The sequence below is a fragment of the Mycteria americana genome, chromosome 6, assembly GCF_035582795.1.
Source record: "Mycteria americana isolate JAX WOST 10 ecotype Jacksonville Zoo and Gardens chromosome 6, USCA_MyAme_1.0, whole genome shotgun sequence".
Classification (NCBI taxonomy): Eukaryota; Metazoa; Chordata; class Aves; order Ciconiiformes; family Ciconiidae; genus Mycteria; species Mycteria americana.
Genome location: NC_134370.1, coordinates 58,479,075 through 58,506,832, shown reverse-complemented (window position 1 = coordinate 58,506,832; position 27,758 = coordinate 58,479,075). Strand labels below are relative to the sequence as shown.

The 27,758-nt window shown below is 38.3% G+C and overlaps 2 protein-coding genes across 2 annotated transcripts; one reads left to right on the top strand and one right to left on the bottom strand.

Moving 5' to 3' along the window:
• The first annotated feature begins 324 nt into the window (after positions 1 to 324).
• On the top strand, positions 325 to 24,283 carry MYEF2 (myelin expression factor 2). Its single transcript, XM_075506071.1, has 17 exons — positions 325 to 648; positions 5,158 to 5,387; positions 6,600 to 6,652; positions 7,927 to 7,934; positions 8,050 to 8,143; positions 8,998 to 9,189; positions 9,868 to 10,021; positions 10,440 to 10,489; positions 10,576 to 10,639; positions 10,785 to 10,886; positions 11,087 to 11,137; positions 11,212 to 11,280; positions 11,567 to 11,665; positions 14,617 to 14,688; positions 15,911 to 16,119; positions 16,230 to 16,281; positions 18,135 to 24,283. Exons 1-17 carry the CDS (start codon positions 431 to 433, stop codon positions 18,296 to 18,298), a joined length of 1,881 nt encoding a protein of 626 aa, XP_075362186.1. The 5' UTR covers positions 325 to 430; the 3' UTR covers positions 18,299 to 24,283.
• Positions 19,011 to 27,758, bottom strand: SLC24A5 (solute carrier family 24 member 5). Its single transcript, XM_075506072.1, has 9 exons — positions 27,640 to 27,758; positions 27,111 to 27,290; positions 25,610 to 25,693; positions 25,415 to 25,518; positions 24,993 to 25,093; positions 23,901 to 24,184; positions 22,947 to 23,153; positions 19,863 to 19,964; positions 19,011 to 19,333 (listed from the first exon to the last, which is right to left on the bottom strand). Exons 1-9 carry the CDS (start codon positions 27,755 to 27,757, stop codon positions 19,011 to 19,013), a joined length of 1,503 nt encoding a protein of 500 aa, XP_075362187.1. The 5' UTR covers position 27,758.

Sequence of the window (27,758 nt, the reverse complement as noted above, 5' to 3'; positions counted from 1 at the left end):
GGGGAGACAGCCTGTCTGGGGTGGGAATTAAGAAATACTCGGGAGTAGGCCCGAGCTTTGGGCAGAGCTGCCCAGCGGTGGGAGGTGGGCAGCGGCACTTGAGGCTTAGGCACCGCTCGGGGCGGGGGCTGCCCTCCCGGAGCCGGGGCCGCTGGGGCACACACCCGAGCGGCGGCTCCCCTTGCGACGCGGCCGCGCTGTGCCGCTCCTGCGGGGGAAGCTCCCGCCGCGGCCGTGGGGCGGCCATGGCGACCGCGGCCCGGCAGACCACCGGCGTCGCCATGGCAACCCGTAAAGCCTCCTGGCGCGTCCCCTCCCCCCCGCCGCAAGCCCCGTTCTCGCGAGACTTGGCCGGCCCGGCGCGGCGAGGCCGAGGCGCTCCGGGCCCTTTTCAAACCCAGCGGTAGCGGGGCCGCGGCCCGGCCACGAAATGGCGGAGAACGACAAGCCGGAGGCTGCGGCCGCCGCGCCGCAGCGCGCAGCCGAGGACGCCGCCGCCACCAGCCAGCCGCCGCCACAACAGCAACAGCCGCCGCCACAACAGCCGCCGCAACAGCCGCCGCAGGATGAGGCGGCGGCGGCAGTGACAGCGGCAGCGACGGCGGCAGCAACCGAGAGCGGCGGGGGCAGCGCTAATGGCGTCAAAATGTGTGTGCCGGGCCGCCGCGGGCGGGGGGGGAGGGGGGGCAGCGCGGCCGGGGAAGCGCGGGGGTGCGGCGGGCCCGCCTAGGCCGCGGCGGGGGGAAGGCGGCCGGCCCCCTCTTCCCCCACGCCCCGCTGGGCTCCTCCCCCGCCGGGGGACGGAGTCGTTCCGGCGCTGCGCGGCCCGAGCGCGGGGCCCCCGGTGTGCGCCGGCGGGGGGCGGTGAGAGGTGGCCGGGGCTGAGGCGGTGGGGTAGCGAGGGAGACATCTCCCGTCCCGGTAAGCTCCTGCAGGGTGCACGGAGGAGGCCGTGGCCTGCGTATGGGGGAAGGTGAAGCTTCTTGGTGAAGTCGCAGTCGCTGAGGGCTGGGTGTTGGCAGGTGTTGGCGGTGTGAAACCGCACCGGCGGGCTGAGCTCTAACCGCTTCGCTGGTGTGAGCCTCCAGGCTGCCGTAACGGGCTCTGGCCAGGCCAGTTCTCACAGGATCCGTTTCTGGAAGTGTTCTGGATCGTGTCTGTTTTTGTTTACGTTTCCATTTCTTACTGTAGTGGTGTCTTTTGTAAAGCCTTTGAACTGATCTTTGTTTATGTGAGAATGGCAAGACAGCCCTATAGCGATTTACTTTTTAAAAACAAAGAAAAACCCCCACATAAATGCACAAACTTTTCTTGTAAATAGTCACATTATCTTACGTGGAACACGTAAACTGTACCTTACATAGCAAGTCTAAAAGGAACGTAGTGTAAGGGAGCCAGAAGTGCCAGCTCTAGAACAATACTGTGAATAACCTTTTATGGGTTTGGTTGTTCTTGATGTCAGGCTTTGAGGGTCATCATTCTTTACATAAACTAGGTTTTGGCCTCATATCGTTGGAATTTCAGTATCTCTTCTAATCTCATTCACATCTTGGAGAGAAAATGCATTTATAGTAGACCTACTGTTGCAGTACATGAAAGCTGTTGAGATCTGTGAAGTTTTGACATATTCTAAGCAGCCCAGGTCTGATACAGTTGTGTTGAAAAAATGGACATGGGATCAAGTTCAATATAAAGCTGGAGGAATAAAGGCATACTTCATGCCTTTACTTGACTTCCTGTGAAATTCAAGTAGTTTACAAGTTATAAATTTCACATTACCATAAAACAGCAGTTTATTTTCTTTTCCTGAGCCTGGCCCTAAGCTGCCAAACTACATGACTTATGATTGAATTTTTGCAGGAAGATCGTGACCCATTTGCACCTTTGAGGCATATAATATTTTATTGCCTTTTGGGGTTGCTACTGTTAAAGTAATGACTTAATTTCTCTGTATCTCTCCTTCTGTCAGTAGTCATCTTCTTTTTCCTCCAAAACTAATCACAAGCAAATGAAAAATCCCAGTCGTTCTGTGTGGTAGAAATCACAACTTTATGTTTGAAAATAATGCAAAGTTCTTGGTCGCAGAGTTTCAAATTCAAAACACATGTACAAAGGATTAAGCTGTCAGTGTGCAGGTGCAATGTACTACTTAAAAAAAGTATTTCAGTAACCAGGTTTTCTTAGCACTCAGATTAAATTGGAGAGGAATCCTGGTCTCAACTTGCAGATTTCCCTAAGTTTATTGTATTGAGCAGTGGAAGTGTTCAGCACAACGAAGCTGGGCTGATCTATATGCTTAGAATCGCATGTTGTGGGCTTCTTGCATTTCTGTCTCTGCTGATCTTATTGTTTGTATGGACACTTGTGAGCAGAGAAGTAGAAATTTGTTTAAAGAAAAAATTGGCTTTTAAGGCTTTCATGTTGATTTATCTTGTGCTTACTATTTTTTAGGCTTCTAGTTTTGTATTTATATATGGAAAACTTGACTTTTGTTTCCAAAACTTTACGGAAGTTCACAGGCATTATTTTTCAAAAGGTAAAAATTGTTCTTTTTAATCAGTGAGGATGTGCTTTTTTAAAGAAATTAATGTAGACATCTCTTTTTCAACACTAGAAATCTGCTAGTGATTTCACAGGCAAATGTTAATTAAATGTATAAAATGATTAGTTCATACAAAAGGTAAAGAGTAGAAATTACTATTGTTTTTCCCCCAAGAAAATACTGATTCATCGTTTCTGAGACATGACATTGCTTTGAATGTATGATTTGATTGAAATGATTTTTAATATTCAAGGAGAAGGGCAAGAGCTACATCCACAGAAGGATCTCTGCCTCCAGCTTCTTCACTGGACGGTTGGTTTTGGCAGATGAGTTTTGCAAGAAGGATTGCTTTTTAATTAATCCTCTGTTTTTGGAAGACTGGCTGTGATCCCCAGACTGAGTGAAGTGTCTTCTTGTTTCCCAGATTTAGGAGTTTATGCCAGACTCGTATCCTCTGTGCTCTCCACTGGTTTGTAGAGCCTGTGGATTCCATATTTGGAGACCTGGCTCTTCCTGAGCACCCAGGGGCTGTTTCATAATCCTTTAAGCAGGAGAGAGCTTAAAAGGCTAAAGAGAATCCATTGCTCTAATCCTAAAACTTAAGAAGAACTCAGATTTTACTAGAGGTCTCACTGGGCAGGAGTTTTGCATTCGCAAATGGGACTGGATTGGAAGGAACTGGTCTAACTGGAAAACCTGATACTCTGCTCTTTCCCTCCCCTCTCCCTCTGGCTCCCTCCAGTTCCCTGCATTGTTCCCCCAATTTCAGTTCATTACACAGCCACAGCCACACAAGAATTATATTGCCACAAAAGACAGGATGGTGTGGAGGAGGTATGTTGTAGAGGGAAGCTGGAGGATGCTTGAACCAGATAACGTGTTGTTGACTTTGAATGTTTTAAATTTTACAAATACTTAGCTCAGAGGAGTGTCCATGCATTTCTCAGTTGCTAATCCTCTTCTAATCCGCTTGTAAACACAAGGACTGTGAAGTTCATATCATACAAGTACTTCAAAATTTGGGAGAAAGTCATGGGAGAAATATGGATGTATTTGAATTTATTCCTCCCCGAAAAGTGTCCAAGATTGAGCAGATAATATGTTTAGCTTCATGAAAGGCTCTTGAGTGCAAGACTGCCACTTACTTACTGTTTTCTTAATAACTATGCAGAGAGCTGAAAATGCTCATTTCAATCAGTGAAAATCAGTGATCTTGCCATATGTTGTGGTTGTAAACCTGAAATATCTGTTTTGGTTAATTTTACACCAGAAACCTTCCAAAGTGTCAAAATGAGACAAAAACTAAGCCTTCTGAAATGTGGGAAAAATTGTAAAGATAGTGATGTAATTTAAGAAGGAGGGTTCACAGTCAATCACTGTTGACAGTCCTGTAGGACATTTCCTTCTAATTGTTCTAACTCGAGTGGCTAATGCTGGCTTTTTAAAATAAATGTTTGTGTAAAAGTACTTTTTAAGTTTCTCATTAACTGCAGTGAGATTTGAACTAGACATCGATGTATATCTCTAAGTAGGATCTGTTTAGTGGATCACATTTGTGTGGCTTTATCACTGGATTTTTTCAGTTCAGTGGTTCACCTTTTTTAAAGTAACAATTCAGGCACTTTGATCCTCTGTTAGCATGCTAAATCACCTCGTGATAGTAACACTATGAAGAGTGCTAAAGAGTTTTGGATGTTTCATCTAATTCTGTTCAAAGTGTGTAGTTTTATCAAAGTTGAAATTTGGGCTGCTTTAAGAGAGAGGAAGCAAATTTTCCTGCATTTTTATCTAAAAATAAAAAGATTTTAAAAGGAGAGCAGCTGCTATTGCTAAATTTTTGAAAGACCAGGGGCCAGAAGTCTATTTTGTTGTGGTTTCTAGTGGATGATACCTGGTGACTTAATTAGTCTTAGATGTGGAGCATGTCTTAATACACCTATTTCCTATGCATTTAGCAAGTTTTCAAATTCTAGTAGTGAAAAAGCATTTTTTTGTTCTTAATTGAATTTTAATTTCTGTCTAAAAGCAGCCTGGCACAAATTGTGAATAAAAATTATTTATGTGGTAAATAAAATGTCATTTGATTTACAACCTATTAGAGTTGATTTTTATATATTGTCATTACATTGAATGAAGTATACCAAGCTGTTCCATAAGTTAGACCGTTTCAGCTCTCGCTTCCATGGTGAATATCATGTAACTTAGCCAGGTCTGATGTGAAAATTATTGAAGCACTGAAGTATGGATGCTGTAGCTTATTTTTCAGCTGAGTCATCATATTTTGGTATTTGTAGTAGTTTCATAGTACCATCTTGCTGTATCTTGACAGACATAATGGAAATGGAATGTAACTGAAGCAGCAAGATGTGCTTTTTTTACTTACAGTAGTGAATAAATCTATTATAACATTATTTTTTGTTCTCAATAAAGCAACATATTTTGGAATTAGACTGGTAGCATGAATTTATTTTTCCTAAATTGAAAAGCAGCATTTGACATCCTGGGAGTTCTAATAGCATAGGAGGGATACAGCTATATACATAGGAGGCATAATAGTCTAATGATCCAACACAAGGCTAATATTTTTTTGTTTGGGCTTTTTTTTTTTAATGTAGGGATAATGATGAGACAGCAAAAGAAGAGAAAGCACCTGTGAAAGAGAAGTATGTTGCAAAACCGAAGGCAATCCCTTCTCTTGGAAACAAGAATAGATTCCACCCCTATTCAAAGGACAAGAATGCAGGCACTGGAGAGAAGAAGACTATTAATCGTAATAGAGTTTTTATTAGCAACATCCCATATGACATGAAATGGCAAGCTATTAAAGATCTTATGAGAGAGAAAGGTAACCTATTCCTTATAATACATGTCACATAGAGAGGGGTAGAAACTAAATGCAATGTATATGTCCTTTGAGCCACACAGATTTGATTTGACAACTTTTTTTTTTTTTGGGCCTTTACTTGGTACATCTATCTCCCTTCCCCCTCTTTCATCTGAGACAATTGCATTGCAGGGTAGGATGGGTAAATGAAGTGCTTACAATCTTCTGCCATTCTAGTGTGACAGTAGAGAGTATATGCATGACCTCATGACTTCTTAAAGAGATTGTGTTTTGTCTAGTTGTAGTCTTTGTAGATTTTTTTTTTAAGGGCTCTTGTATTTAAGCAACACATTTAGTGTGTTAACATGAATAATAAAGGACGTCTTTCAAAAGTTGTTTTGTATTTCTTTGGTGGAATCTGGCCGTGGAATTAACTTTGTCTGCATTGTCACTACTGCCATGACTGTTTGTCTGGAGATTTGTATTAAAAGCTTGTTACTATTGTTGCAGTTCTGATAGAGTAATCTTAGTACCCCAAAAGTTTTATTTTAAGTTTGGGGTAAAATAATGCTAATATATGAATTCTGTAAAAAGTTAGTTCTGTGTTTTCCTTGAAAAAATTGATTCTTCAAAAGTAATGCAAAGCACACTTGGCTTTTAGGCTGTGAAAAATGCCAACCCCCCCTTCTGTAACTGCTGGTTTATCTGTTGTAAGGTGACGAGACTATTTGATTGGTTTATTTACTGAAACTTCCTACTTTAGAAAGTGAGTGGCTTGCTGTGAAATATTTGATGTGTAAATTTGGTTATTATTGAAGGCAAACTTATGATTGAAGACATTCAGGTAGAAAGTCACCTTAAAACAGGTGTTGTGAGTAGGATGATAAATGTAACACTTTCCAGTGAACGTTGACGTTTCATTTGTTAGGTTAAGGGACTGTGTATATCTGAATTTGTTCACCAACTATATCATACTGGCCAAAATATGATCTGTAGTATGAATTAGGTTAAATATAGTTGTTTGTTTTTAGCTTTTGAGAATGTGGCTGCTGCATATTTCTGAAAATTAGCTAAATTATATAGCCATTGACAGGAGGTATGTTGGTCTGGTTTTGATTGTTGGTGAATAATAGGTGCTTCTCTGTAGAGTTGTGCACAGGGGCACAGTAAAGAAAGATACTGGTGTTTAAATGCATTGTCTCTTGGTATTTTCCCTTTGTATGTCTTATGTAGTTGGTGAGGTTACATACGTGGAGCTGTTTAAGGATGCTGAAGGAAAATCAAGGGTAAGTGCCGTGGGCAACAATCTGCTAGAGGTTTAAAAGTTCCTCAGCAGTTTTATTTTTGTATAATACCTGTACCAGTTATTGGAAAGTAAGTTTCATTTTTACACTGATTTTCATTAAGATAGCCTTGAGGATTTTGTATTAGAAGTAGTCCGACACTTTCACGCAACTCAAACTAGCTGGCTGTAAAGGACAAAATACTTCTGTAAACGTTAACAAATGGCATTTACTTAATTCTTCGTTTTAGCCAACATCTTTGTTTTGGTACAAATCTGTTTCATATAAAGGACGTTCAATGAACCACTGATTTTATTTAAATTTTGTTAGCGTAGTATTCTCTTCTTGGGGCCAATGAGTATAAAATGTTAGCTAAGAATATACTGTTTGAAGTGCCTGATTTGACAGCTTTGCAGGGTTGGTACTCTAAACACTGGATTAACGTTTTTGCTTTCTTAAAACTAAATGGATGGAGATGGTTGGTAGCCAACAGAGTGCCAGCAATGAGGCACTAAGCGTGAAGATTGTTAAAGCTCCTTTGTTGTCTTAAAAATAGTCAAAAGTTTGGCCAATAGTAGCTCCGAACCTGCAGTGAGAACATGAGAAATGCAGGTTTGAGTCTTAACTGAGGTTGTATCAATTGTTGTAATGACTTTCTTTAATGCTTGTTAAAACTAAAACATACTGTCAGCTTTGCTTTACTTAAAGCAATCCTCAACTCTTTGCTTTATTAGAAGGATTCTGGTGCAGTCAATAAGGTTATTTTCTTACAAAGTAATTTCTCAGTATGCTAGTAATACTGAAGAGGTATGCAGACTCCTTGTTCCTCTTACTGGTATACTTGATGTAGGCAGATTTGAATTTAGTAGTCAGTGGGCAGCTTTTAATGACACAATGAGTGTCTTGATTGGTTTTTGGTTATGTTTTTGGGGTTTTTTTCTTTCCACCCTTTTCCCCTCACCTTCTCTCCCCAGTTGTCCTTACATGGATCTGTGTGGCATTTTTCCAATTCTGGTTTGGCTCAAAGAGAATAAAAGATAATGTATTCTCTTGCATTTGAAAGGTATGTATGTTGAGCAAGTAGGAGAAATTCAGCTTGGCTACCAGTAAAGAGCATGTATTACGGATTTTGAAGCTGAAAATAACTTGTATAGTCATTTAACAGTGAGCTGGGATCTTTAACTGGAATCTTAAATGCTCTATTGGATGTGCTGACTGACCTTTTTTTTTTTTTTTTCCCCCTCTTTACATATGATGACAAATCATCATGGATGTAGGGTTGTGGGTAAGTTGTTTTTGTTTTTGTTTTTTTTTTTTTCTGTGTGTGTAGAAACACACTACTATCCAAACGTTCAGTTAATTTTAACGTTTTAAACTTTGTTTGTTTTGTTCTCTCTAAGTGTGGTTGAATTCAAAGATGAAGAATTTGTTAAGAAAGCATTAGAAACTATGAACAAATATGATCTTAGTGGAAGACCGCTGAATATTAAAGAGGTATGGTTATTGCTGCTGTTTTTAATTTGAAATAGTGAAGATACTATAACTACTGAGATGACAATGCAGTGTTTTGAGCATCTTAGCTGTGTAATTTCCAGTTTAATTTTTTTTTATGACATTTTCTTAATGGGCTAAAGTTAGCTTGCAGAAGGTCTTGATACTATGCCAAGTGAACTGACAAAAAGTGTCCTGAAGTCAAAATAATCTAATACTGTTTTTCTTCAAAACAACTATTCTTACCTTAGTGTCATCAGGTCTTTTCCAACCTAAATGATTCTATGTTTACATTGCTTACCTGCTTCAAAATATGATGCAGAACAAGCTGAGTATCAGACTACTACATATGTGCAAAAATGGAGCTGAAGTAGAGAACTTGTGCTGACTGGAAAGTGAAATTAATGTCAACGTTTCTATTGTAGTGTTGTAGTATATGAGAGTGTCTGATGCAGTTCTTTTTGTCCTGTTACGACTTTAATAATGGTATTAATAAATAATAAAAAAAACCTAATTAAATTAATTCAGTTCTAGGAAGAAGGTGCTAGACTGACAGTCCGTTAGATTGAAATCTTTTCTACTTGTCCATAGGCTAGGTACAGCATGTGAAGTGGCAGTGCACGCTTCTTCAACAAGTGCTTTGCCAATATGCCTCAACCCTCATCTGAAAGGACCCACCTCTAGAGGTGAGGGAATTAGGTCTCCATGCTAATTCAGTTCTTGATCCCTCTGACATGGACAAGGATATTAGTTGATAATTTTGATGGGTTTATGTAGAATTTCAAATAGTACTTTTTTGTTTGTTGCCAGTCCTCTTGTTGATGATTAAGTTGGCTTTATTTTTGCCCATGTTTCAGGATCCTGAAGGTGAACATGCTCGTAGGGCATTACAGCGTGTAGGAGGACAGTTTCCAGGAGGACATGGACCTGATGTGGCACCTGGAATAATGAATTTACCACCTTCTATTCTCAATAATCCAAACATTCCTCCTGAGGTTATCAGTAACTTGCAGGCAGGCAGGCTTGGGTCCACTATTTTTGTTGCTAATGTAAGTTTAAAACTGTTTTATAACTGTAATATTTGATCTTTGTAAAACATCTTATATTCCTGCATAATTCAGTTTTAATATAAAGAGGAGATTGGAAGTGTTAGTTCACTATTAGTGTATTCAACTAAAAATGCTGGATATGTATTCAGATCTTGGACATGAAAGATACATTAAGCTCTTGAGGCTGACATACACTTAATTATTGCGCAGTTGTTTGTTGATTTGAAAAAATATTTTAGACATATTTTTGCTATCTATTTACAATTGCATTTCTTTTTAATTAAATATACACTTCAGTTTATCTTGCTAGTTACTTTAGACTAACTTAAACTTATATTTGTTGGAGGTGCTTTGTTCATAAGTTCTCTATTTGCACAAAAGACTACTATGTCTGCAAGAGGACTTGTGGGAGTACAGCTGCTCTTGACAAGAACCCATCCATTTCTCAATGGTAGTATGTTAGTTAAAGTAAAATATGTATATGTAGTATAAATTGTTGCTTTTAGTTGACATTTTTGATCTTGGTTGCAGTTTCTGTATGTTACAAAATCCTGGCTATTTACATATATCGGGCATTTTGTGAAGCTGAAGAGTTACAACAATGCAGAAAATCTCTTCCAAATGTAATGGCAGAACAGAAATGTGCACTGAAATCACTAATATATTTCTCTGTGTAAGCTTGACTTTAAAGTTGGCTGGAAGAAACTGAAGGAGGTATTCAGCATTGCTGGAACTGTAAAGCGTGCAGATATCAAAGAAGATAAAGATGGCAAGAGTCGAGGAATGGGAACAGTTACCTTTGAACAAGCAATTGAAGCTGTTCAAGCAATATGTATCCTTGGTTTTGAAAAATAATTGATCAAATATGGATTAGTCTTCAATGGCTTCTGGTTGTGTAGTTTTACAAATGGTGCTTATTTGCCTTGTAGCTACTATATAGGGACTAGAGCATAAGACTGTGGATTACATTTTTAATAGTGACTGAGTTTACTGCTAGAGTCTAAAAAGGTGTGCCTGATAATGTTGAAGAAGCTTAAAATATGTGGGACTGTGACATGTGTGAAACTAACTTTTACATACTAACAGCTTGTATAGTCTATTCTGGCCTTTGAATTGGCATTCTAAAGACTATGTAAGGAAAGATAAGACTCCTAAAAATGGTGCAGAAATAAAACAAGTTTTTACAGTGATTCTTCTGAAAGAGTTAAATTGTCTTCTGTAGTTAGATTCCCTGACTTGCATTTCTTCAGCTATGTTCAATGGACAATTCCTGTTTGATAGACCCATGCATGTAAAAATGGTAAGTTGCTTACATTTCTTTCTAGTTTACATGTCTCTGCCAAAACATTGAAAGGATCATAGTGTAACATCCTTGTTTTTTATCAGGATGACAAATCAATTCCTCATGAAGATTTCCGTGTTGCGGACAGCAAAACGTCACAATTACCTCGTAAGTGCACACTCCATTTTCTACTCCTTGCACTTAATATATGTTGATATAGAGCCTAGTACTAGTTTAGTAGTACTTTTGCTTACTGTGGTCTCTTTATGATACAGAAGACCACCTTCTGGTGATACCTATTTTTGTTTTAAAGGTGGTCTTGGTGGCATTGGTATGGGACTCGGACCAGGTGGACAACCCATCAGTGCAACACAGTTGAGCATGGGTGGTGGAATGGGGAGCATGGGTCCAGGAGGTAACCCTGTGTTCTTCATTTTTAAGTGTTACAGGGCTTTAAGCTTAAAATTGTCATTTCTGTGTTTGGAAGAATGACATACTCATGACAAAGCAAGCCTTGTGTAGTGTGCTTTTGAGATGTTAACTGTCTCTGCATTTTTTTAAATCCATTAGGATCTTACCTGTCTTCTAAATGGTGTTTGTCTTTTTGGTTTAAAGGTATGGGAATAGATGGTCCAGGATTTGGCGGAATGAATAGAATGGGAGGCGGTACGTGCAGTGAAGTTCTTTGCATTAAGTATTTTTTTCATACTGTATAGAAAACGCTCTTCCTTATTTTACAGGACTTGCTGGATTTCGTGGGATGGAAGGAATGCCTAATATGGGAGGATTTGGAGTCAACCGAATGGGAGGTAGGTGAACACTGTTCCTGTACTCTTATTAGTTTACTAATATTTATTTATTAAAAGCCCTTCCTTTAGGGATCGGCAGTGTAGATGAGTTCAAAGGAAATACAGTCAGTGGCTTGAGTTGGAGGCATAGGAACTGGTGTGGGAGTTAAATATTTAATAGGTGCCTCTGACTTGTGAGTTAAACCCACTTCTATTTAAACAAGCAGCTGTGAAACAAGTGTTGTATGAACATCAGCTTAGATGTATATAACAGAATATTTCTGGTTTTTTGCTTTGTTCTTTACAGAAATGTTCCGTGGTGGAATGGGAGGAAACATGGACAGAGATTTTGGTCGTAGTGACATGGCATTGAACCGTGGTTTTGGAGATTCTTTTGGAAGGATGGGTATGGTAACTGTTAAATTTCCTGTGGCAAATTGCAACATAGTATTGGAAGTTTTACCAGAAGAAAAATCAAGAACAGACCTGGTTGCATTTGGTCATCTTCCTCTGTTGTTACTATAGGGATGTAATCTGAGTGTTTATTATAGCCATTGCTTAGGATGGAGGTTAATGTGTGGGGTTTTTTTTTTCCATCAGTAAAATATAAACAAAACAGCAATTTGAGGAAAGTATTTAGCTTCATACTGTTAACTTTGTGAGGTATTAAGTCTTTTGGGTATTAAAGTACATGCTTCTGGTAATCCTGAACAAGCTGTCCATGTACCACCTTTGCAACTTCCAGGAGCCTGCTTTTGCAAATGCATGCTGGAAGATTGTTTTTGCTGCAAATCAGGTAGCATTGGGTAGGAATGGTGAATTTTGGTGCCCTCTGTTTTCTTCCTGCCTTCTGACCTCAAGCAGCTCAGAATGGGATTTATTGGCCTCTTCTGTAACTGAGCCAGCTTTGTTTTGTTTACAGATGATGTCTTGTTGACAGAGTTCATTTTGTTACTTTTGGGTTCCCTCAAATGAGATACTCTTCTATCTTAAGAGGCCTGGAAATGCTTAACAGTAGAGCCTTCTTGCACTTTGTTACTATACTGTTACCTGGGTGAATGCATCATAGGAGACAGGTTTTCTTCCCTGTCCTCCCTGTTTTTCTCCCTTTCCCCCTCCCTTAATTCCCCACTGTGAAAGAGAAGAGCTGCTAAGAGCATAAGGTTCATCCAGTCTAAAAGTTGATTTTTTTTTTTTTTTTTAATTTGGAGAAGTCATAACAAAGGGTAACTCTTGTGTGCTTCTCTTCAAGCACTGGTAATGGTGTAGAAGTGATAAGAATGTAATAAGCTTGTCAGTTGAGTTAGTCTTAATGTCTTGGAAATCAAGTGTATGCTTTCACTCTGTCTACTTGCAACGTAGGATAAACATCTGTTTCCTGAGTGAAAATCCAAAACCACTTCAGTTAAATGTTCATGCGAGCAATAGACTTCCAAGTCTTCTGGTAACACACATTGGTTTTGAAATGCATGAACATGGGCACTGTGAGAAACTGATGTGGGAGTCATTCATTCAGTAGATCCAGCAAGGTTCAACTTATAACCTCTCAGCAATATTACCATTTAAATACTGTTTGGAGAACCAAGATGAGAGTTTCCCAACTTATCCTTAAGTAATGGAAGGAAATTGTAGGGATTTGAAAATATAAGCGTTAATAGATACTGTGTTTAGTCAGGGAAGACCCTAGTGTACTGCTGTTAAAATATTTAGGGTAATGGTATCTTAAAAGGAAATGCTGTGAGTGCATTTGGCTTTAGTACTCTGCCAGTTTGAAGGAGGGTAACTTCAGACAGTCTTTGATTGGGCTATGGCATCAATTAGTGAAAATGAGGATGTTTGATTTGCAGCAGAATCGTTAGAGTTGCCATTTAAATTGCCAAAATTTTGAAGTATCCAAAAAATCAAAGATTGTGTCATAGGGCATCTCTGAACATATAATTTTTTGTTGGTGAAAAGCCAGTGGGGGGGAAAAAGTACAGGTAAAGGATGTTTCTAAGGTCAGAAACATCTGAAATCTTGCTTATTAGAATTATTTCAGCTTTCAGGTTGTATGTGGGGTGTTTTTTTTGTTTGTTTGGGTTTTTATTTTTAAGTGCATCTTACACTGTTGGGGAGACTCCTTTTTTTCCTTTTAAAAGAGAGTGGGTATAACTGGCATGTGCTCACAAACAACTAAGGTTTTCTAGCTCTGGAAAAGTGGGGATTTTTTTTTTCTTCATAATTCTTTAAGGGCACAAAACAGTCACGTTGACAGCAATCTCAAAATTTGACTTGGTGTTTCATTGCAAGACCCTCTGTGGCCTAATGAATAAGTATTAAGATCTTCCTCATATGCAAACTGTTGGCTGAAGTACTGGGAGTAATCCTGCTGGTGTTGAGAACTGGTAGGTTTTTTAAACAGGCTGGTCCATATTTTTTGAGGTCTTGGTATGGTCATGACAGCATGTTGTCTGAGAGGAAACAAATATTTCCCCCAAGAGACTGGCAGGGAATGATTGTTGCTGTTTTGAACTGTGTGGAGAAAACAAATTTAATAGAAGACTCAGCAGTGACCTTTTTTAGATATTAAAACAGTGGTGTCTAGCCTAAAGATGACAGTTATTGATCTATTATGCCATAAGTAAAAACTGAGCTGTTTCTTTTAGGTATGAAAATTAAGCAAGGAAAATGCAGCTGACAGTTCCACTCTGTTCTGCAGTGACAGGAATGTAGTTCTTTTGAGTTTCTGCAATTCTAGAAGCTGCCTTGGGATTACTTTCCTAAATATTAGCACTTCAATGAAAATAATTATTTTTAGCCCACTGTAGAATCAGTCTCTGATACCATTCTGGAGATTCCATGGTTCTGCCAAATAGCTTTTATTAAGTACTGATTCCCTTTCTTTCTCCCTTTTTCCCACCAAATTCCATTAATTCCCTCTTCATATGCAGTAAAGAAGAGACACTGGGAGAGCTGCTCCTAGCTTTTGCATAGGTTTCCTAAAAATGTGAGAAACTAGAGCATTTCTATACTATGAAGTTCAAATAAGATGAACCCTTCAGTTTTGAGGCTGTTCTTCCCAATGTGGGAAATGGCTCATTTAGTTTTAAGATGCTTGTGCTGCTGGCAGACTGTCAGAGGGGAGAAAAGCTAGAAAGAAATCAGAGTAGCTTAAATCCCATAATAGAGGAGGAGGAACTAATATTACTTACTAGATGTTTCTTATTTAGTTTGAATAATAAAGGCACAGGTTAAAGTGTTCTGTAGAAAAGAATTGCCAGGTAACATTGAGATCAGTGCACTCCATCAGCGTGTGCTTTGTTGTTGTCACTAACTGGTGGTTTCAGTGTATGTCACTTTTTATTTTTTTCTGTTTAGGTGGTGCAATGATTGGTGTTTTTGCAGGAGGAATGGGAGCGCCTAGCATGGGCCCAGTAAGATCTGGAATGAGTAGGTTAACTTGTTTCAATAGAATGTAAATGCATAGGCAATATAATGATATGGTCTACATGTAATTGTATCAGAGGATTTTGTTGTAGTGTAGTGTCTTGCCAGTGTTGGAAGAAGTAGAATTCTGTTGCATATGACTGCAAGTCTAATAGTTTTTAAAGCTGTTTTGTTGAGGTAAAAGTTCAGAGGAAAACCTGCTAATATAGTCTTCCCCTTAATCTTAGTTTTGAAATGGTTTTACCTTCTATTTTGGAGGGAGAAGTGATTCAAATAAACTTGTGTTCCAGGAAAAAAAGACAAATAGGCAGAGTTATTTGTGAACTTCATGAAGCTGAAATTCAGTAATCTCTCATCAGCGAAATAAAAATCAGCCTTGAATTTCAGATTATCACGCAGTTTAATTTTGTGCAGAGCTCCAATTCTGAGTTTGTGTTATAGCAAATGTCTGAGTTCCTCACGCTAGAGCAGATGAGAAACTAAAATCTTGCTATGGCAATCTTGAGAGGCATAAGGCTTAAAGAGAAGGTCCCTCATGAATGATCTTGGCAGTTTTGTTTTACCTTAATTTTTAATTATGAATCCAGAAAGATTATCATAGCACACTTGAATGCCATTGATCTTAGTTCTTTACATAATATACATTAATATATTTCATTGCATGTATCATAGGAAAGTCCATGCTCTTCACAGTACTTGCAGTAACATCTGTTCTCTGCAAAATATGCTTTCTCTAGAAGATGGTGTCATTAAGTGTTGGCTGCATTAAGTCAAGCTGAATGTGAATGCAGGAAGCAAAATAAACAGTAGCGTATATGGTCAAATTATCTGTATCTTAATATTGTCACAGTTATTTACTTGATCTCTTTTTGGTACAGGGTATCAGATTTTTATTAAGGAAACTGGGCAGCCTTTAAATCTTAATTCTTGTGTTCAACATTTTACTACATTAGATGGCATGACTAGTAGCTTGATGCAGTTTGGGTTTTACTTCTATTTTAGAACTGACACTTTGTATCTTCTAATACTTTGACTTCAAATATTAGCCATGCTACTAGATAGATCACTGTGCATGTACGAAGTTATGTTTTGTATTACAGCAGTTTTATTAAAGTTATTTTTCTCCTGACACAACAGAATTTATTTATTTATTTTTACCAAATCCTTGTGCATTTATTACTAAAAAGAGGTTTTTATTTTATCCTCCTTTTCTTTCTCTGTATAGGTGGTGGAATGGGTGGTATGAACAGTATGGCTGGAGGAATGGGAATGGGGATGGATCGGATGAGTTCTGGTTTTGATCGAATGGGACCAGCTATGGGTGGAGGCCTGGATAGGAACATCGATATTGATCGAGGATTTGTGCCTGGCCCAATGGGAAGTGGCATGAGAGAGAGATTAGGCTCTAAAGGCAACCAGATATTTGTGAGAAATGTAAGCATTTGAATATATAGAAACCATGAGCTTATTTTGTGTGCATGTTTGATTACATGCTCTTTTCCTCTTTGTAATATTTTGTTATTGATAATGCTTTTTTATTCTAGCTTCCTTTTGACTTGACCTGGCAGAAGCTAAAGGAGAAATTCAGTCAATGTGGTATGTATATGAATCTCATCCCTGCTCAGCTCCATTGACTTCATGTTTTCTATGGTGTTTGTTAGATAAGGACAGGAAGACGAGGTTGTTGCCTTATCCTGAAGAAGAGTCTGGCTAGCCTAATCTCTCTTTCTTCCCCCTACTTTCCTGAGTTATATAAATAACTTTTAGGCATGACATAACACATGAGACCAAGGTACAGTATGGGCTATGTTGGCTCTGAGTGCTTATCTGCTATGAACTTTAACCTAGTCCATTAATAAAATTACTCTTTGAGCTTATTCTTTTTTGAAGCAGGTATTATGTATCCTCTGGCCAACACAGAGTATACAATGTAGCATTTATTTTGAGACAAATGCTTGCAGAGGCCTGGGCCTGTCCAGGTTATGCATTACTTCCAGAAATGGTGCTGCATCAAATTGGAGTTAGTAATTTTGCCAAAGTGGCAGATTGTTTTTTATGCAAATAGATGATCCTGATTAGCATATTTGCAGGCTGTAATGCTTCCCCTTTATGTTAAGAAATAAAGGCCCTTTTTATGTAAGAAATAAAGGATTGCTACAAATATCCAATAATTCTTTTTATCTAATTCAGAGAAGTTGTCTTTTCACAGAAGTGAATAAAAAATGAAGCTCGAGTGTAGAAATATATGATTGTTTTGTTTTGAAAACACACTTTCAGAGTGGAAAGCTCTAACTGAATTACAGATGGCTTTTCTTATTTTGGAGAGACAGAAAAGACAAATTATTTAAAACAAACTATTGATACCTAAGACAGTCTTCATAGAGCTATTTGCAGATTTGATATAAATTAGAACTCGCAGTTCAACTATGAAAAATTTTCAGGTGTTCACGGTTTTTTTTTGTAGCTGGAGGATATGGTGAAACAGGTTTGTTTCTTTTAAGTCTTAACTGCCTGGGCAACTTTCAGGTAGTTCAGAATTTTTTTTTTTCATTATCTCCTTGGCAACTAACAGATGTAGTAATTATGTTGAATTGTTTTTAAGAATTATAAGCACAAATATAAGCAACAGATTGTATTCATGCCAGTATCATAAGGAAATATAAAGACCATGTCTCCATATGTTCAATTTCTTTCAGTGACAGGCCAGTCTTCTATTATGTGATATTTAAAAATAAAAAGCTATGTATTTTAGGGAAATGTTTCTTGTTCCTAGTGGCATTTAGGGGCTCAGGAGTGGTGTGCTACAACATACCATAAGCAAAAACTCATTAGCTCCAGGCACTGAACATTCTCTGAGGTACCAAGACATCTACATAAAAATGTTGCCTCATGAGTTGAGTGATCAACCTCAGAAAAACAGTGCAGGAATTGAATAGTGCATGCTACTTTTCCACCACTCCTAACCTGGTAACTTTACTGTTTTAAAGGCTCTAATTTTGCCTTGCAGATTCTATTTACAAAATGGCTTGATTGTTGTGGTTGCTTGATATGTTGCTGTGATGAACATGGTAGACTGGATTGAACTATAACTCAGTTGATGCCTGTCAGTAGTCACACTTCTGGCAGTGTTGGTAAATGAAACACAAACCTTCCCCTTAGCCTTATAGGGCACTTTGTTTCAAACTTGAGATCACATACAGGCATACTTCATCTTACGCTAGTGTGAAGGAAAGAATTGAAACAGTGGATCTTAATTTGGATTCTTCACTGCTGTTTTGACCTGTGTCACCTTCCCTGAATGAGTGAATATACCATCAGTCTGAAAGTGCTAATTTCATATGTCCCCTTAGATTATATTTAAAAATGCTTTTTTATCGCTTCTGATGAGTTCTTTAAGTTGTTAGTGCACTGAAGACTTGAAATAACTGCTGTTTAACTTATTTATTCAGGTCATGTAATGTTTGCAGAAATAAAAATGGAGAATGGAAAATCAAAGGGCTGTGGAACAGTCAGATTTGACTCACCAGAATCTGCTGAAAAGGCCTGTAGGATAATGAACGGCATAAAAATCAGTGGCAGAGAAATTGATGTACGCTTGGATCGCAATGCATAATTTAAAACTGTGTGTTCAGGAACATTCCTATGTCTGTTTAGCTTCTCTATCCTAGTAAGTCATTTTTAGTAACATTGTATGCTTACAAAAGCTGTAAAAAGGAACTTTTAAATCCCACCAGCCTTTAACAGTATAGTGTTTAATATACTGTGATACTTGTTAACTGAATCTTACTATGTTTGGTTTTTAAAGACAATTTGCCTGATTTTTGTTGTTTTTTTAGAGGCACTGAGCACCTGCAGGTCCCTGTAGACCATGGAAGCTTTGGATGCTCAGCGCCTTTGGAAAATTAGGCCAAGTGTCTCTAGTCATTCAGTTTAAATGAATGGTTATACTGTTTTTAATAAAATAAGCCATTTTCTCTGTTAATCTCAAGATTGCATAGTGGGATTTGTTTAGTGTTTTCTGATTATTTTTTTTCCCCCAGCGTGTATCAACCTTGTAATGTAAAAACTAGATGTCTTTTTTTCAGAATTTTGGTTTTATATGTGCATTGTAGTCATACTGTAATTCTTGACTCTAAAAGAAAGGGCTCCAATTAGGCTGTGATGTTTTTGTTCTTCTTAATATTACTTTAATGACATGACTTAGTTCTGTAAATAAGATTTAGAGCCCAATAGGAGTTTTGAAATTTTTTTATTTTGACCATATGAAGAAACTGATCTTTCTCTTCTGCTTTTATTTTTTTCATCAGTATAATCACTGATTAAAACTAGTTACCACAGACCCTTATAGGATTGTTCCCTATGATGCCAAGTTCATATAAAATTGATAATATAGTAAATACTAAGTACAGTGTAAGACAAATTGCTCCCAATTTTTTATCTATTTTCCAGCCATTCAGGTGAACTGCCAGAAAAATAAAAACAACAGAACAGACAAGAGAAATGGCTGTGTATGTCAAACCACTGCTGGTCACTTCTATGGGTCCTGATGTATTTATGAAGGCAGTTTTTATAAACCAGGGTATTCCCAAACAGAGCATATCAAATACATTGGATCCTACAATGTTAGACATAGCCATATCTCCATTTCCTGTAAAAGAAGAAATACAAATAAGTCGGCTTAATTGTATTGTATGAAATTGCCAAACTGTTTTGGAGGAACAGACTGTCAGCCCTCAGTTTCTCACAGAGCACCCTTTTCAGACTTTTCATTGAAAGAACTGTAGTTATGATTCTACAGAACATGGTTTCGGGTACCACAAGCATAAAAAAAGTCTCCCTAAATCACCAGCATCTGCACAGTTGCACTTAAAATAAGCTAGACAGGCTATTATAAAATCCAGTCCTGTTTAAAATACCAAGACCTACACCTGTGTTGATCAACAACAAATCAATCTAGAATACTTCTTTGAGATACTTTGAGAGGTTTTTAAATGTCTGAGCCACAGCTGCTTCAGGTAAGCTATTTATTTATTATTAGTAAACTTAAGCTCTAGAATCTGGAGCAAAAATTTTGAAGCAACTCCTTGAATTTCTGGAAATGTTGAGTAGAATTCTTTTTTTTCATAGTACCTTTTAAACACATCCATTGGAATGAGCCTGAATACTAAAATCTTTACCTTTTCGAGCCACCAGCACACTTGCAACTGTATCTGGTACACTTGTTCCTGCTGCTAGTAATGTGAGACCCATTACTGACTCTGGAATTCCCAGTGTTTCACCTGCAGTTGATAAATAATAGTAGAAAATGCAAGTATGTTTTTAGTTTGTTTCATCCAAAGAAATTGCTTTGGACTTTGCTGGAGAAAGGATTAGTAATCGTACAGTAATTTCAAAAGGAATCTGTCAGCTAACTTGACTGAATATGAAGTGTCTGAACCATCTTCATATTTCAGTGGTTTTAAACCACTGAAGTAGTCAAAAATAAGAACAACAACAAAGAAATATCATCCTGTCCTTGTTCTTTAATCAAATAAAAATGAAATTGTAGTATAGTAACCATCTTAACAAGTTTCTCAAAGACCTGAGTGGAATATCTCCAATGGTCAAGACAATACCGATTATTAATTTTTTTTCAGATACAGTAGAAGTTAAAATATCTAACAATTTACCCTTTTTTTGTCTTTGTCTTCTCATTTTCTGGAAAATATAATAGTCTTCTATGCTTTTGGGCATCTTATCGTTAGTGCTCAAAAGCCTCATGAAGCAATAACTCTTATAATCACCCAGTCTTTAAAGGGGGAGGAAAAAAAGCACATGAATTTTCTTGGGGAGGAGGGTCATTAAGATTATTACTACAGTACTGTCTCAACTACATGGCTTTACCATTTCAGTTCAGTTAGAAAGTTCTTTTGTTGGATTCGGAAGAATCAAAATGCAGAATTTATATATAACTTGTATGTGCAAGTAATCCTTTAGAAGTGTGAGTTCCTTTAGGTAAATACTGGTTTAAATTAAGAAAAGTTTTAAATTGTTATTAAAACAGCAGCTTATTTTTCTCCACTTTTTTTTTAAGCCCCATGTGTCCTGTAAGCATATTAATTTCTCATTTAAAATACAGGGATTCAGATCTTCAAAACTGTTTTAGCAGTTGTACCATTCACAAGCATCAATATGCTGAAGTATTTGATACTTCTGTTCAAACTATTAAGTAATTAGTTTTTCTTAAACTTTTTTGTTCACTGAAAAGTATCTTAATATTATTTTTGTTGAAATCTGAATTCTTACTTGCAATATTTGGGCACTAATAAGAACAGTTTTCTTAAAGTAAGAGGCAGTACTCTGTAAGCTAGGTCAGCAATGCTTGCCTAGTACATACCAGCTTAGTCTAGGTCAGCCCAGTAAATTTATGTTTGAAACTATTTGTTGGTTCAGAGGGACTAACATGATGCTGTTGCAGAATTTATACTGGTACTTACTCTTCCATCACTCCTAATGTAAGAGATTTGTGGGATGAGGAACCAAGATCAGCTTTTATAAACCATCCAGGCTGGAAAATAATGGTTCATGCCAAGCAAACAAGGTGAAATATGAATGAACCAGCCTTATGTACCCAACAGTAGTTTCTAGCCCTCTGAAGGTTATAAGATAGAATCTGAACTCAGGTGAATCTAATTTTTCTTTTTATTAGATAGATTTATCTTCTATTTAATGGGTAGGGTTTTTTTCTGGCAACTGACCATAAAGAGAGAATGGTCATATTTTTCTAGTCTTTAGTTAATTTTGTGTATCAGTAGCAATATCTTGCCATAAGTAGTCAAATTTTCTTTGCTAGCAACAAAAAGGTGTACGAAGTTAGGTTTGTTCTTGACCATCAAAATTTAGTCCCCAGCTATGATACCTTTGTGACATTCTGATAGGTTGTTTATGCAATGACAGAATCTTTGAGTCACCCTTCATGAAAGAACCTGGACTTGAATAGAATGTGTGTGTAACTTTTAGCATTTTAAAATGTAAATAGAACACATTTGACCTAGAAGTAGTGGGCCAAAGACCCCAATACTGCTTGTGATGACTCTTCAAAGTGGACTAACACTAATACACTATTTGAATCTCCAGTGTACCTGCTTTCATATGAATTAGTGCTTTGTCTAGTAGAACAGCAATAACTTTCATTTGAATCCTGTTTCAAAGGCTTTTAGCATTCCGACAGTAAACCCTTGCTCTTTAGATACAAGTGGAGAATTATTTGACCAAGGAGTGAACCTGGTGGGTGTCATATCCAGCAATCTACTAGTAATTTCTCAAAAGGTTTACCAAATGTGTAGGTCTGTTTCTACACTGAACAAGGAGTTATTCATTGAACTTAAGTTGAAAACAAGTTTAGGATGCTGAACTAGCAGAATACTTGAGTAGGATTAGTGAGCTATAATGTGGAAATGGCAAGCTTTGTAACCTTTCTTGTTTAGAGATTTGTTTTCTGCTTGTTCTTAAAATTAAAAACTGAATTTTTCTCAAGCTGACTGGAGAAACAGTGAAATGAGGAGACCTTTAATACCTTAAGATATTTTTAAGAGAATGTTTTTACACACAAGTTCATACTCCTTCCCTCACTTAAATGCAATTCTTTTACTGCTTCACCTTGTGATGCAGATTTGTAAGAGGTATACATACACCCCCCCCCCCCCCCCCCCAAGAATGTTTAATAAACACATGATGCTATAGTTGAAATAAAACTTGGGAGGTTTTTGGCAGTTAATTTAATGCCAAATCTCTTACTATAGTGTTCAAGAAAAATATAGGTATAGAAATGATGGATCTTTTACAGAACCCTGAACCTTTAATTCCAGTCTTGGTGGATTCCATGTTTGTCGGACTTCAGCTTGGCAAGTTTATTGCTGTGTATCTAATTGTTTCACTTCATGAAGCAGTTTAATGAAATTGTCTCTTTTTAAATATAGGCTGTTTTTTGTAGCTATGTAAACAAATCCTCATGTGGTGGTAAGCAGTCTGAAGCAGCTAAACTCTAAAGTGGTTTTCATTAGATGGAAGAAGGTGGCAAACTAAAGCAGTCAAACATAAGTTTTTGTTGGTTTTGTTTGTAGTGTTTTTTTTTTTGTTTTTTTTTTTTTTTTTTACAGCAAAGTATGTGTTGCTAAACTGACGGTTAATTGTGGAAAGGAAAACTTCACAGGGAGAAAACTGTTTTTTCAGTGATTCTCAATTGGTTGATTCTGTATAGCAGTAGCACTTTAGGTACCTACCTGCTATTGTTACCATCCATACAAGAACGTAAGTTATTGCAGAAATCCATGCTGCTGAAATTAAAAATGTCACCATGAACCAGTTCCTCCAAAACTGTCTTCTGCAATCTGGTATAGTCAAATAGAGTAGTGTAATAATAGGAAGGGATAACACCCACAAAATTCTCTTCATATCTGCTTCAGGCATGGTGAAGACACTTGGATGATCTGTTGAAGAAAAAGTAACTATTTTAAATTGTAGCATTAAGTTTGAATCCATAGCATACAGTCATATTGCTGGCCTCTACTTGTGAGAATACTGAAAAAAAGGTAAAAAATAGTTCCTCAAGTTCTAGCTGTAGTCTTACCCAGTACCTACATCACACTGGACAAAACTCTGAAATCAAATATTCTTTATTACCATGTCACTAGGAGAGAACTAAAGTGGATGAAAATGAACTTTTCTATAAAGGTTTACACAAAACGTTTACCAAGAGTAAGCACCAACTGCTGGTTTTTGCCTAAGTGAAGAGGAAACTGATGATCTGTGGCCATATCATAGCTATTCCTTTACTTCTGATATAATGCATATTTTGGGCTATGAACCTGCCATTGCCATAAGAAAACAGTATATATTAGTACAGTACCAGTGAGTCTTTCAGCTGCTACTGCATTTTACAAGCAGTGTTGCTGGGAAGTTTCGAATGTGCACAGCAAAGACTGATGGAAGTCTGCTGTTCTAATATGACACAAATGAGCAGCTATCCTAGCATTCCTCTAGCAACTACCTTCACATAAATACCACCACTCTGATTTTCCTTAATGTTATATTCCAGGGAAGAATAATGATTTACTTAAATACTATGCTGGAGTTCTATGAACAAAATCTTAATAATATCTCAGAATCTACTCTTTATTAGAATTGATGCAGACAGGCATGCAGAGTGCTAGACACAACTGTAATAATACTTATACCTTCAGAGATTTCATCAAGCCCGTGCAAGCTTGTTGAAAGTTGAGAGTAGTCCAGCTCGTCTTGAAAAATTCCACTATCTGTTCTTGACTGTTGACGAATTAGAGGTCCGCTCTCTTCTCTCCATCCAACCAGTGGCTCCTGCTCAGCATTCTGTTCCATAGCTTTTGTAAAACACGTACAGCAGGGACTGAACTTTTTCATGAGGTATTGGTTGATTTTAATGTCAAAACATAGTACCAGAATATAACACCCGTATATCAATAGTAAGGATGCACTTTCATACCTAGAATGAAGAACAGATTTTACATAACAGGTAATCTAAAAAAACCCAACTCTTTAACTTGTTAAAATGGCTGGTGTAAGGAGAGAGAGAGAGAGAAAATTTGCATGAGTAGCAAAAGGAAAACACACAAAAGCATCTATTTGGAGTTGTATGGCCAGTGTCATGGAAGTTCATGAGTGTCTCCATGTCTTTCAGCAGTTTAATTCCCCTCCCCTGCAGAATCTTGCTTGTGTATTGTATAGCTGCATGTTTTCCAGGGGATCTTACTGATTGAACATCTTACTGATGTTTGTGAAATTGGGCCTTCATGTGATGGTTGAAGAGAGGGATAGTATGTTCTGTTTTGAGTTAGAAACTTCAGAGACTTAGTGCTGGACCTGACTGACTTGTTGAGGCAACAGGAGTTTCAGTGTTGACGGAAGAGTGTTAAAATATCAGAAGCTCGTGATCTGCTTCTGGCAGACAAATGTTTTTCTTAACAGTGATGCTAGCAAAGGAAAGGCTTAAAAGGAGTAAACGATGAAGACTAGTTATGCCAAAACAGTTATGACAAAAATTGTGAAGTCTGTACGGACAAACCTATGCAGATCAAATTTCCTAAATATGCAGGGTTTGAATGTTTGGGTAATAATCTTTACAAGCATTGTGACTTTCTATGTTTTTTAAAGCCAACAGGATGTTTATTTCTGTTAGTGAATGGCAGTTCAGGCTACTTGAAGTTTGGGTTTTGGGTTGGTTGGTTTGTTTGTCAAAACACTGTCTCACTAATCTCCCGTCAACATGAATTCAACACTACTTGTGCTCTTACCAGTAAATTCTGTTGTCAGATATCATCGCAAGGACCGCCGCTACACTAATTGTATATGCCAGACAGTCTCTAAACAGCGGCCAACAGGATAGCCTCGAAACCTGCAGATCACAGATTCATTTACTTTTCTTAAACTCGTCTGTAATACTTTCACTAAGTGCTGTAAATGCTGCATCAATATGTTGTTTCTATATTATGTAAAAATTTAAGATTCTTAGGAATGACTTAAGTATGATATTTAACAAGTTAGTGTTTTTAAAAACTTTCATAGCAAGTTATCTTAAAACTGATTACATGCTGGTTTTGCTACTAAATAATAAACTCGACAGTTGTCATAGTAAGTCTCTCTTGGCTTTTGTTGGCAAATCAGAAAGGATAACCGTTTGGCTCTTAGGAGCAGAACTATCAAAGTTGATACATACCACGCTGGAAAACAGCCCACAAGCTGCAGAAATACCAAGAAGATTATAAATTGCTGATCCAAGGATGGTGCTGACGCCGATATCTCCCTTTGTCACGAAGACTCCTGTAAGGAAAATGACTCTCTGGTATGTTTCAGTTTGGCATTCAAGGAAAATAATTCTAGATTCTGAGGAGTCAAAACATATGTCTCTTACCTAGAAAAGCAGTGACAAGCTCTGGAGCAGAGCTTCCAGCAGCCATAAAAGTTGCTCCAGCAACATCCTGAGAGAGGCCAAGGCCTGAGGATAGAGCAAAAGAAATGCTTAAAAAAATAAATACTTCAGTAGTCTGAACTCATTACTTGCATTAGTATATAATGTTAGAAGCTACTACAGTTTAACAGAATGAACTTTTGCTTACTTTCATACAGTTAATGCATTTATTTGAAATTGGTAAAATAATATATTGAAAACATAGCCTCATTTATTGGGCTTATTTATTTCTAACTTTATTACAGGAATTAGTTTAAATACCAGGAAAGAAGTACTGATAACACAAGAGATTTGAGCATGATCTTAAAATGTAAAATAGGCATACGTATGCGGGCTTTAACTCTGTTTCATATGGGTAATAATTGTGGGGAAATTCCTTGGACTCTAGTGTGATATTGCTACATGATCCATGTCAAGTCTATCTATCTTCCAGGGAAATCCATGCTACTGTGTCTTCACATACCAGAAATACTAGTTAAATTCAAACCAGTGCTGCGATCTTAAAATCAAATTTTCACTTCGTATGGACAGTGTAAGAGCCTGTGTCTTGCTTGAATGAAATGAGATTTTTGTTCTGGTAAGTTGACCATTTCTGAAATGTAACTCACTCTGTGGATCAAGTTCTGCACACTTAAGAACAGGGACGTATGGCTAACTATGGAAAAAGTCTGACAAATGCTTATTTATCATCAATAAAAAAAAAAACCAGCTCTACAGCAATGTTTAAGCTTACGTTTTCTCTTAAGTGTTCTGCTCTGGAGAATGTTTTCCAGTGTTCAGGGATGAGTTTCCCTGGGCAATTTTTTTAATTGTTGGCAATGAAAAGCTGAACTCAGTCAAGACCATCTCTTTAATTCAGTGGTCTGCTGAAGCCAGGGGAATTATTGCAGGTTGATTAGATTTCACAGAACGGTTGTAACAGTGGTATTCCTTTCTCTCCTGTGTCATACCTTTAGTATGTGAACAGTAGCTCATCCTGGTACTTGTTCACTACTTTGAGAGAAATACAGAAACTTGAGCAAGGTACTTAATTGCCATGTTTTAATGTAGGGAGAGTTTTGGTTTCTTGGTTTGGTGTCATGTCCCCGTCCCACCCCCCGTCCCCCACTTTTTTTTTTACTAGTAACCTGCACATATTACTGCTCACCCCAAAGTTATATTGTCAGTTTAGTTAATACTGAGGAAGTTTTAAGGTTTTCTTCCAGGCACAAGGAAAGCAAATTTTAAATGAATGCCTGCGCAGAGTGTAATCAGAGTGTGTTTTTTCAATATAATTTTGATACATTGCATCAAATACTGTATTGACAAGTCTAACTATGCACAGAGACTCTGAACTTTCTTCAGTTTTGTCTCCAGCATACTCTAACTTTGAAGCTGTTTTAAAGAGAATGTTCTACACCAAGCTGCTTAGTTTTACAGGAAAAAGATCAGGATGTTCACTTACATTCACTGATGATCTCTAGAGAAGGTAGGAAGTAATCATCGCACACAATGGACACGGCCAAAAACATGTACAGTATGATTATGAAATAGATAACGATTCCTCCATCCTTTCTCTCCTGCGGTGTAAAAAATCCTTCAGGAAACTCCGATGAAGAAGAACGGACACAACCCGTCCCGTTTTCTGAAAATCGAGTACAAAGGTGTTACGCGTCCTGCTCCCTTTCCCTTTTTCAGGCTCTAGGAGTCCTGTGGATTAGAACTATAAGGGGAGGATGGCTTCACTGGATTTCTGTCTTTCAAATACATCTGTTTTTCATCTAGGGACCAGGACAGCTGCAGCAACACCCATCAAGCCGCAGCGGTGTCACCGAGGCCTTGCACACCTGGGGGGGGGGGGGGGGGTAGGACAGCTCGCGGAGGAGCTGATGTCCGCAGGTGCGGGGACAGAGCCGCCCGCGGGACGGGCCGTGCGGCGTGCGAGCGGCCCCCCCCGGCCCCCGGCCCCGCCGCCCGGCGGCACGGCTCCCTACCTGCGTCTGCGGCGGGGCGCTGGGCCCGCGCTCCCCGCGGCGGCGGCTGCCAGGCCGCCAGCGCCAGCAGCAGCAGCAGCAGCGGCAGCGCCGCCCGCCGCCGCGCGCCCGCCCGCATC

Coding starts and splice junctions, on each gene's coding strand:
- MYEF2 (XM_075506071.1), top strand. CDS start 431: ATGGCGGAGAACGACAAGCCGGAGGCTGCGGCCGCCGCGCCGCAGCGC. Junction 10,022..10,439: donor TGAAGCTGTTCAAGCAATAT/GTATCCTTGGTT, acceptor GCATTTCTTCAG/CTATGTTCAATGGACAATTC. Junction 11,281..11,566: donor TGGAGTCAACCGAATGGGAG/GTAGGTGAACAC, acceptor TGTTCTTTACAG/AAATGTTCCGTGGTGGAATG.
- SLC24A5 (XM_075506072.1), bottom strand. CDS start 27,757: ATGCGGGCGGGCGCGCGGCGGCGGGCGGCGCTGCCGCTGCTGCTGCTG. Junction 27,291..27,639: donor GCGCCCCGCCGCAGACGCAG/GTAGGGAGCCGT, acceptor CTCGATTTTCAG/AAAACGGGACGGGTTGTGTC. Junction 19,334..19,862: donor TGTGCTGGTGGCTCGAAAAG/GTAAAGATTTTA, acceptor CTTCTTTTACAG/GAAATGGAGATATGGCTATG.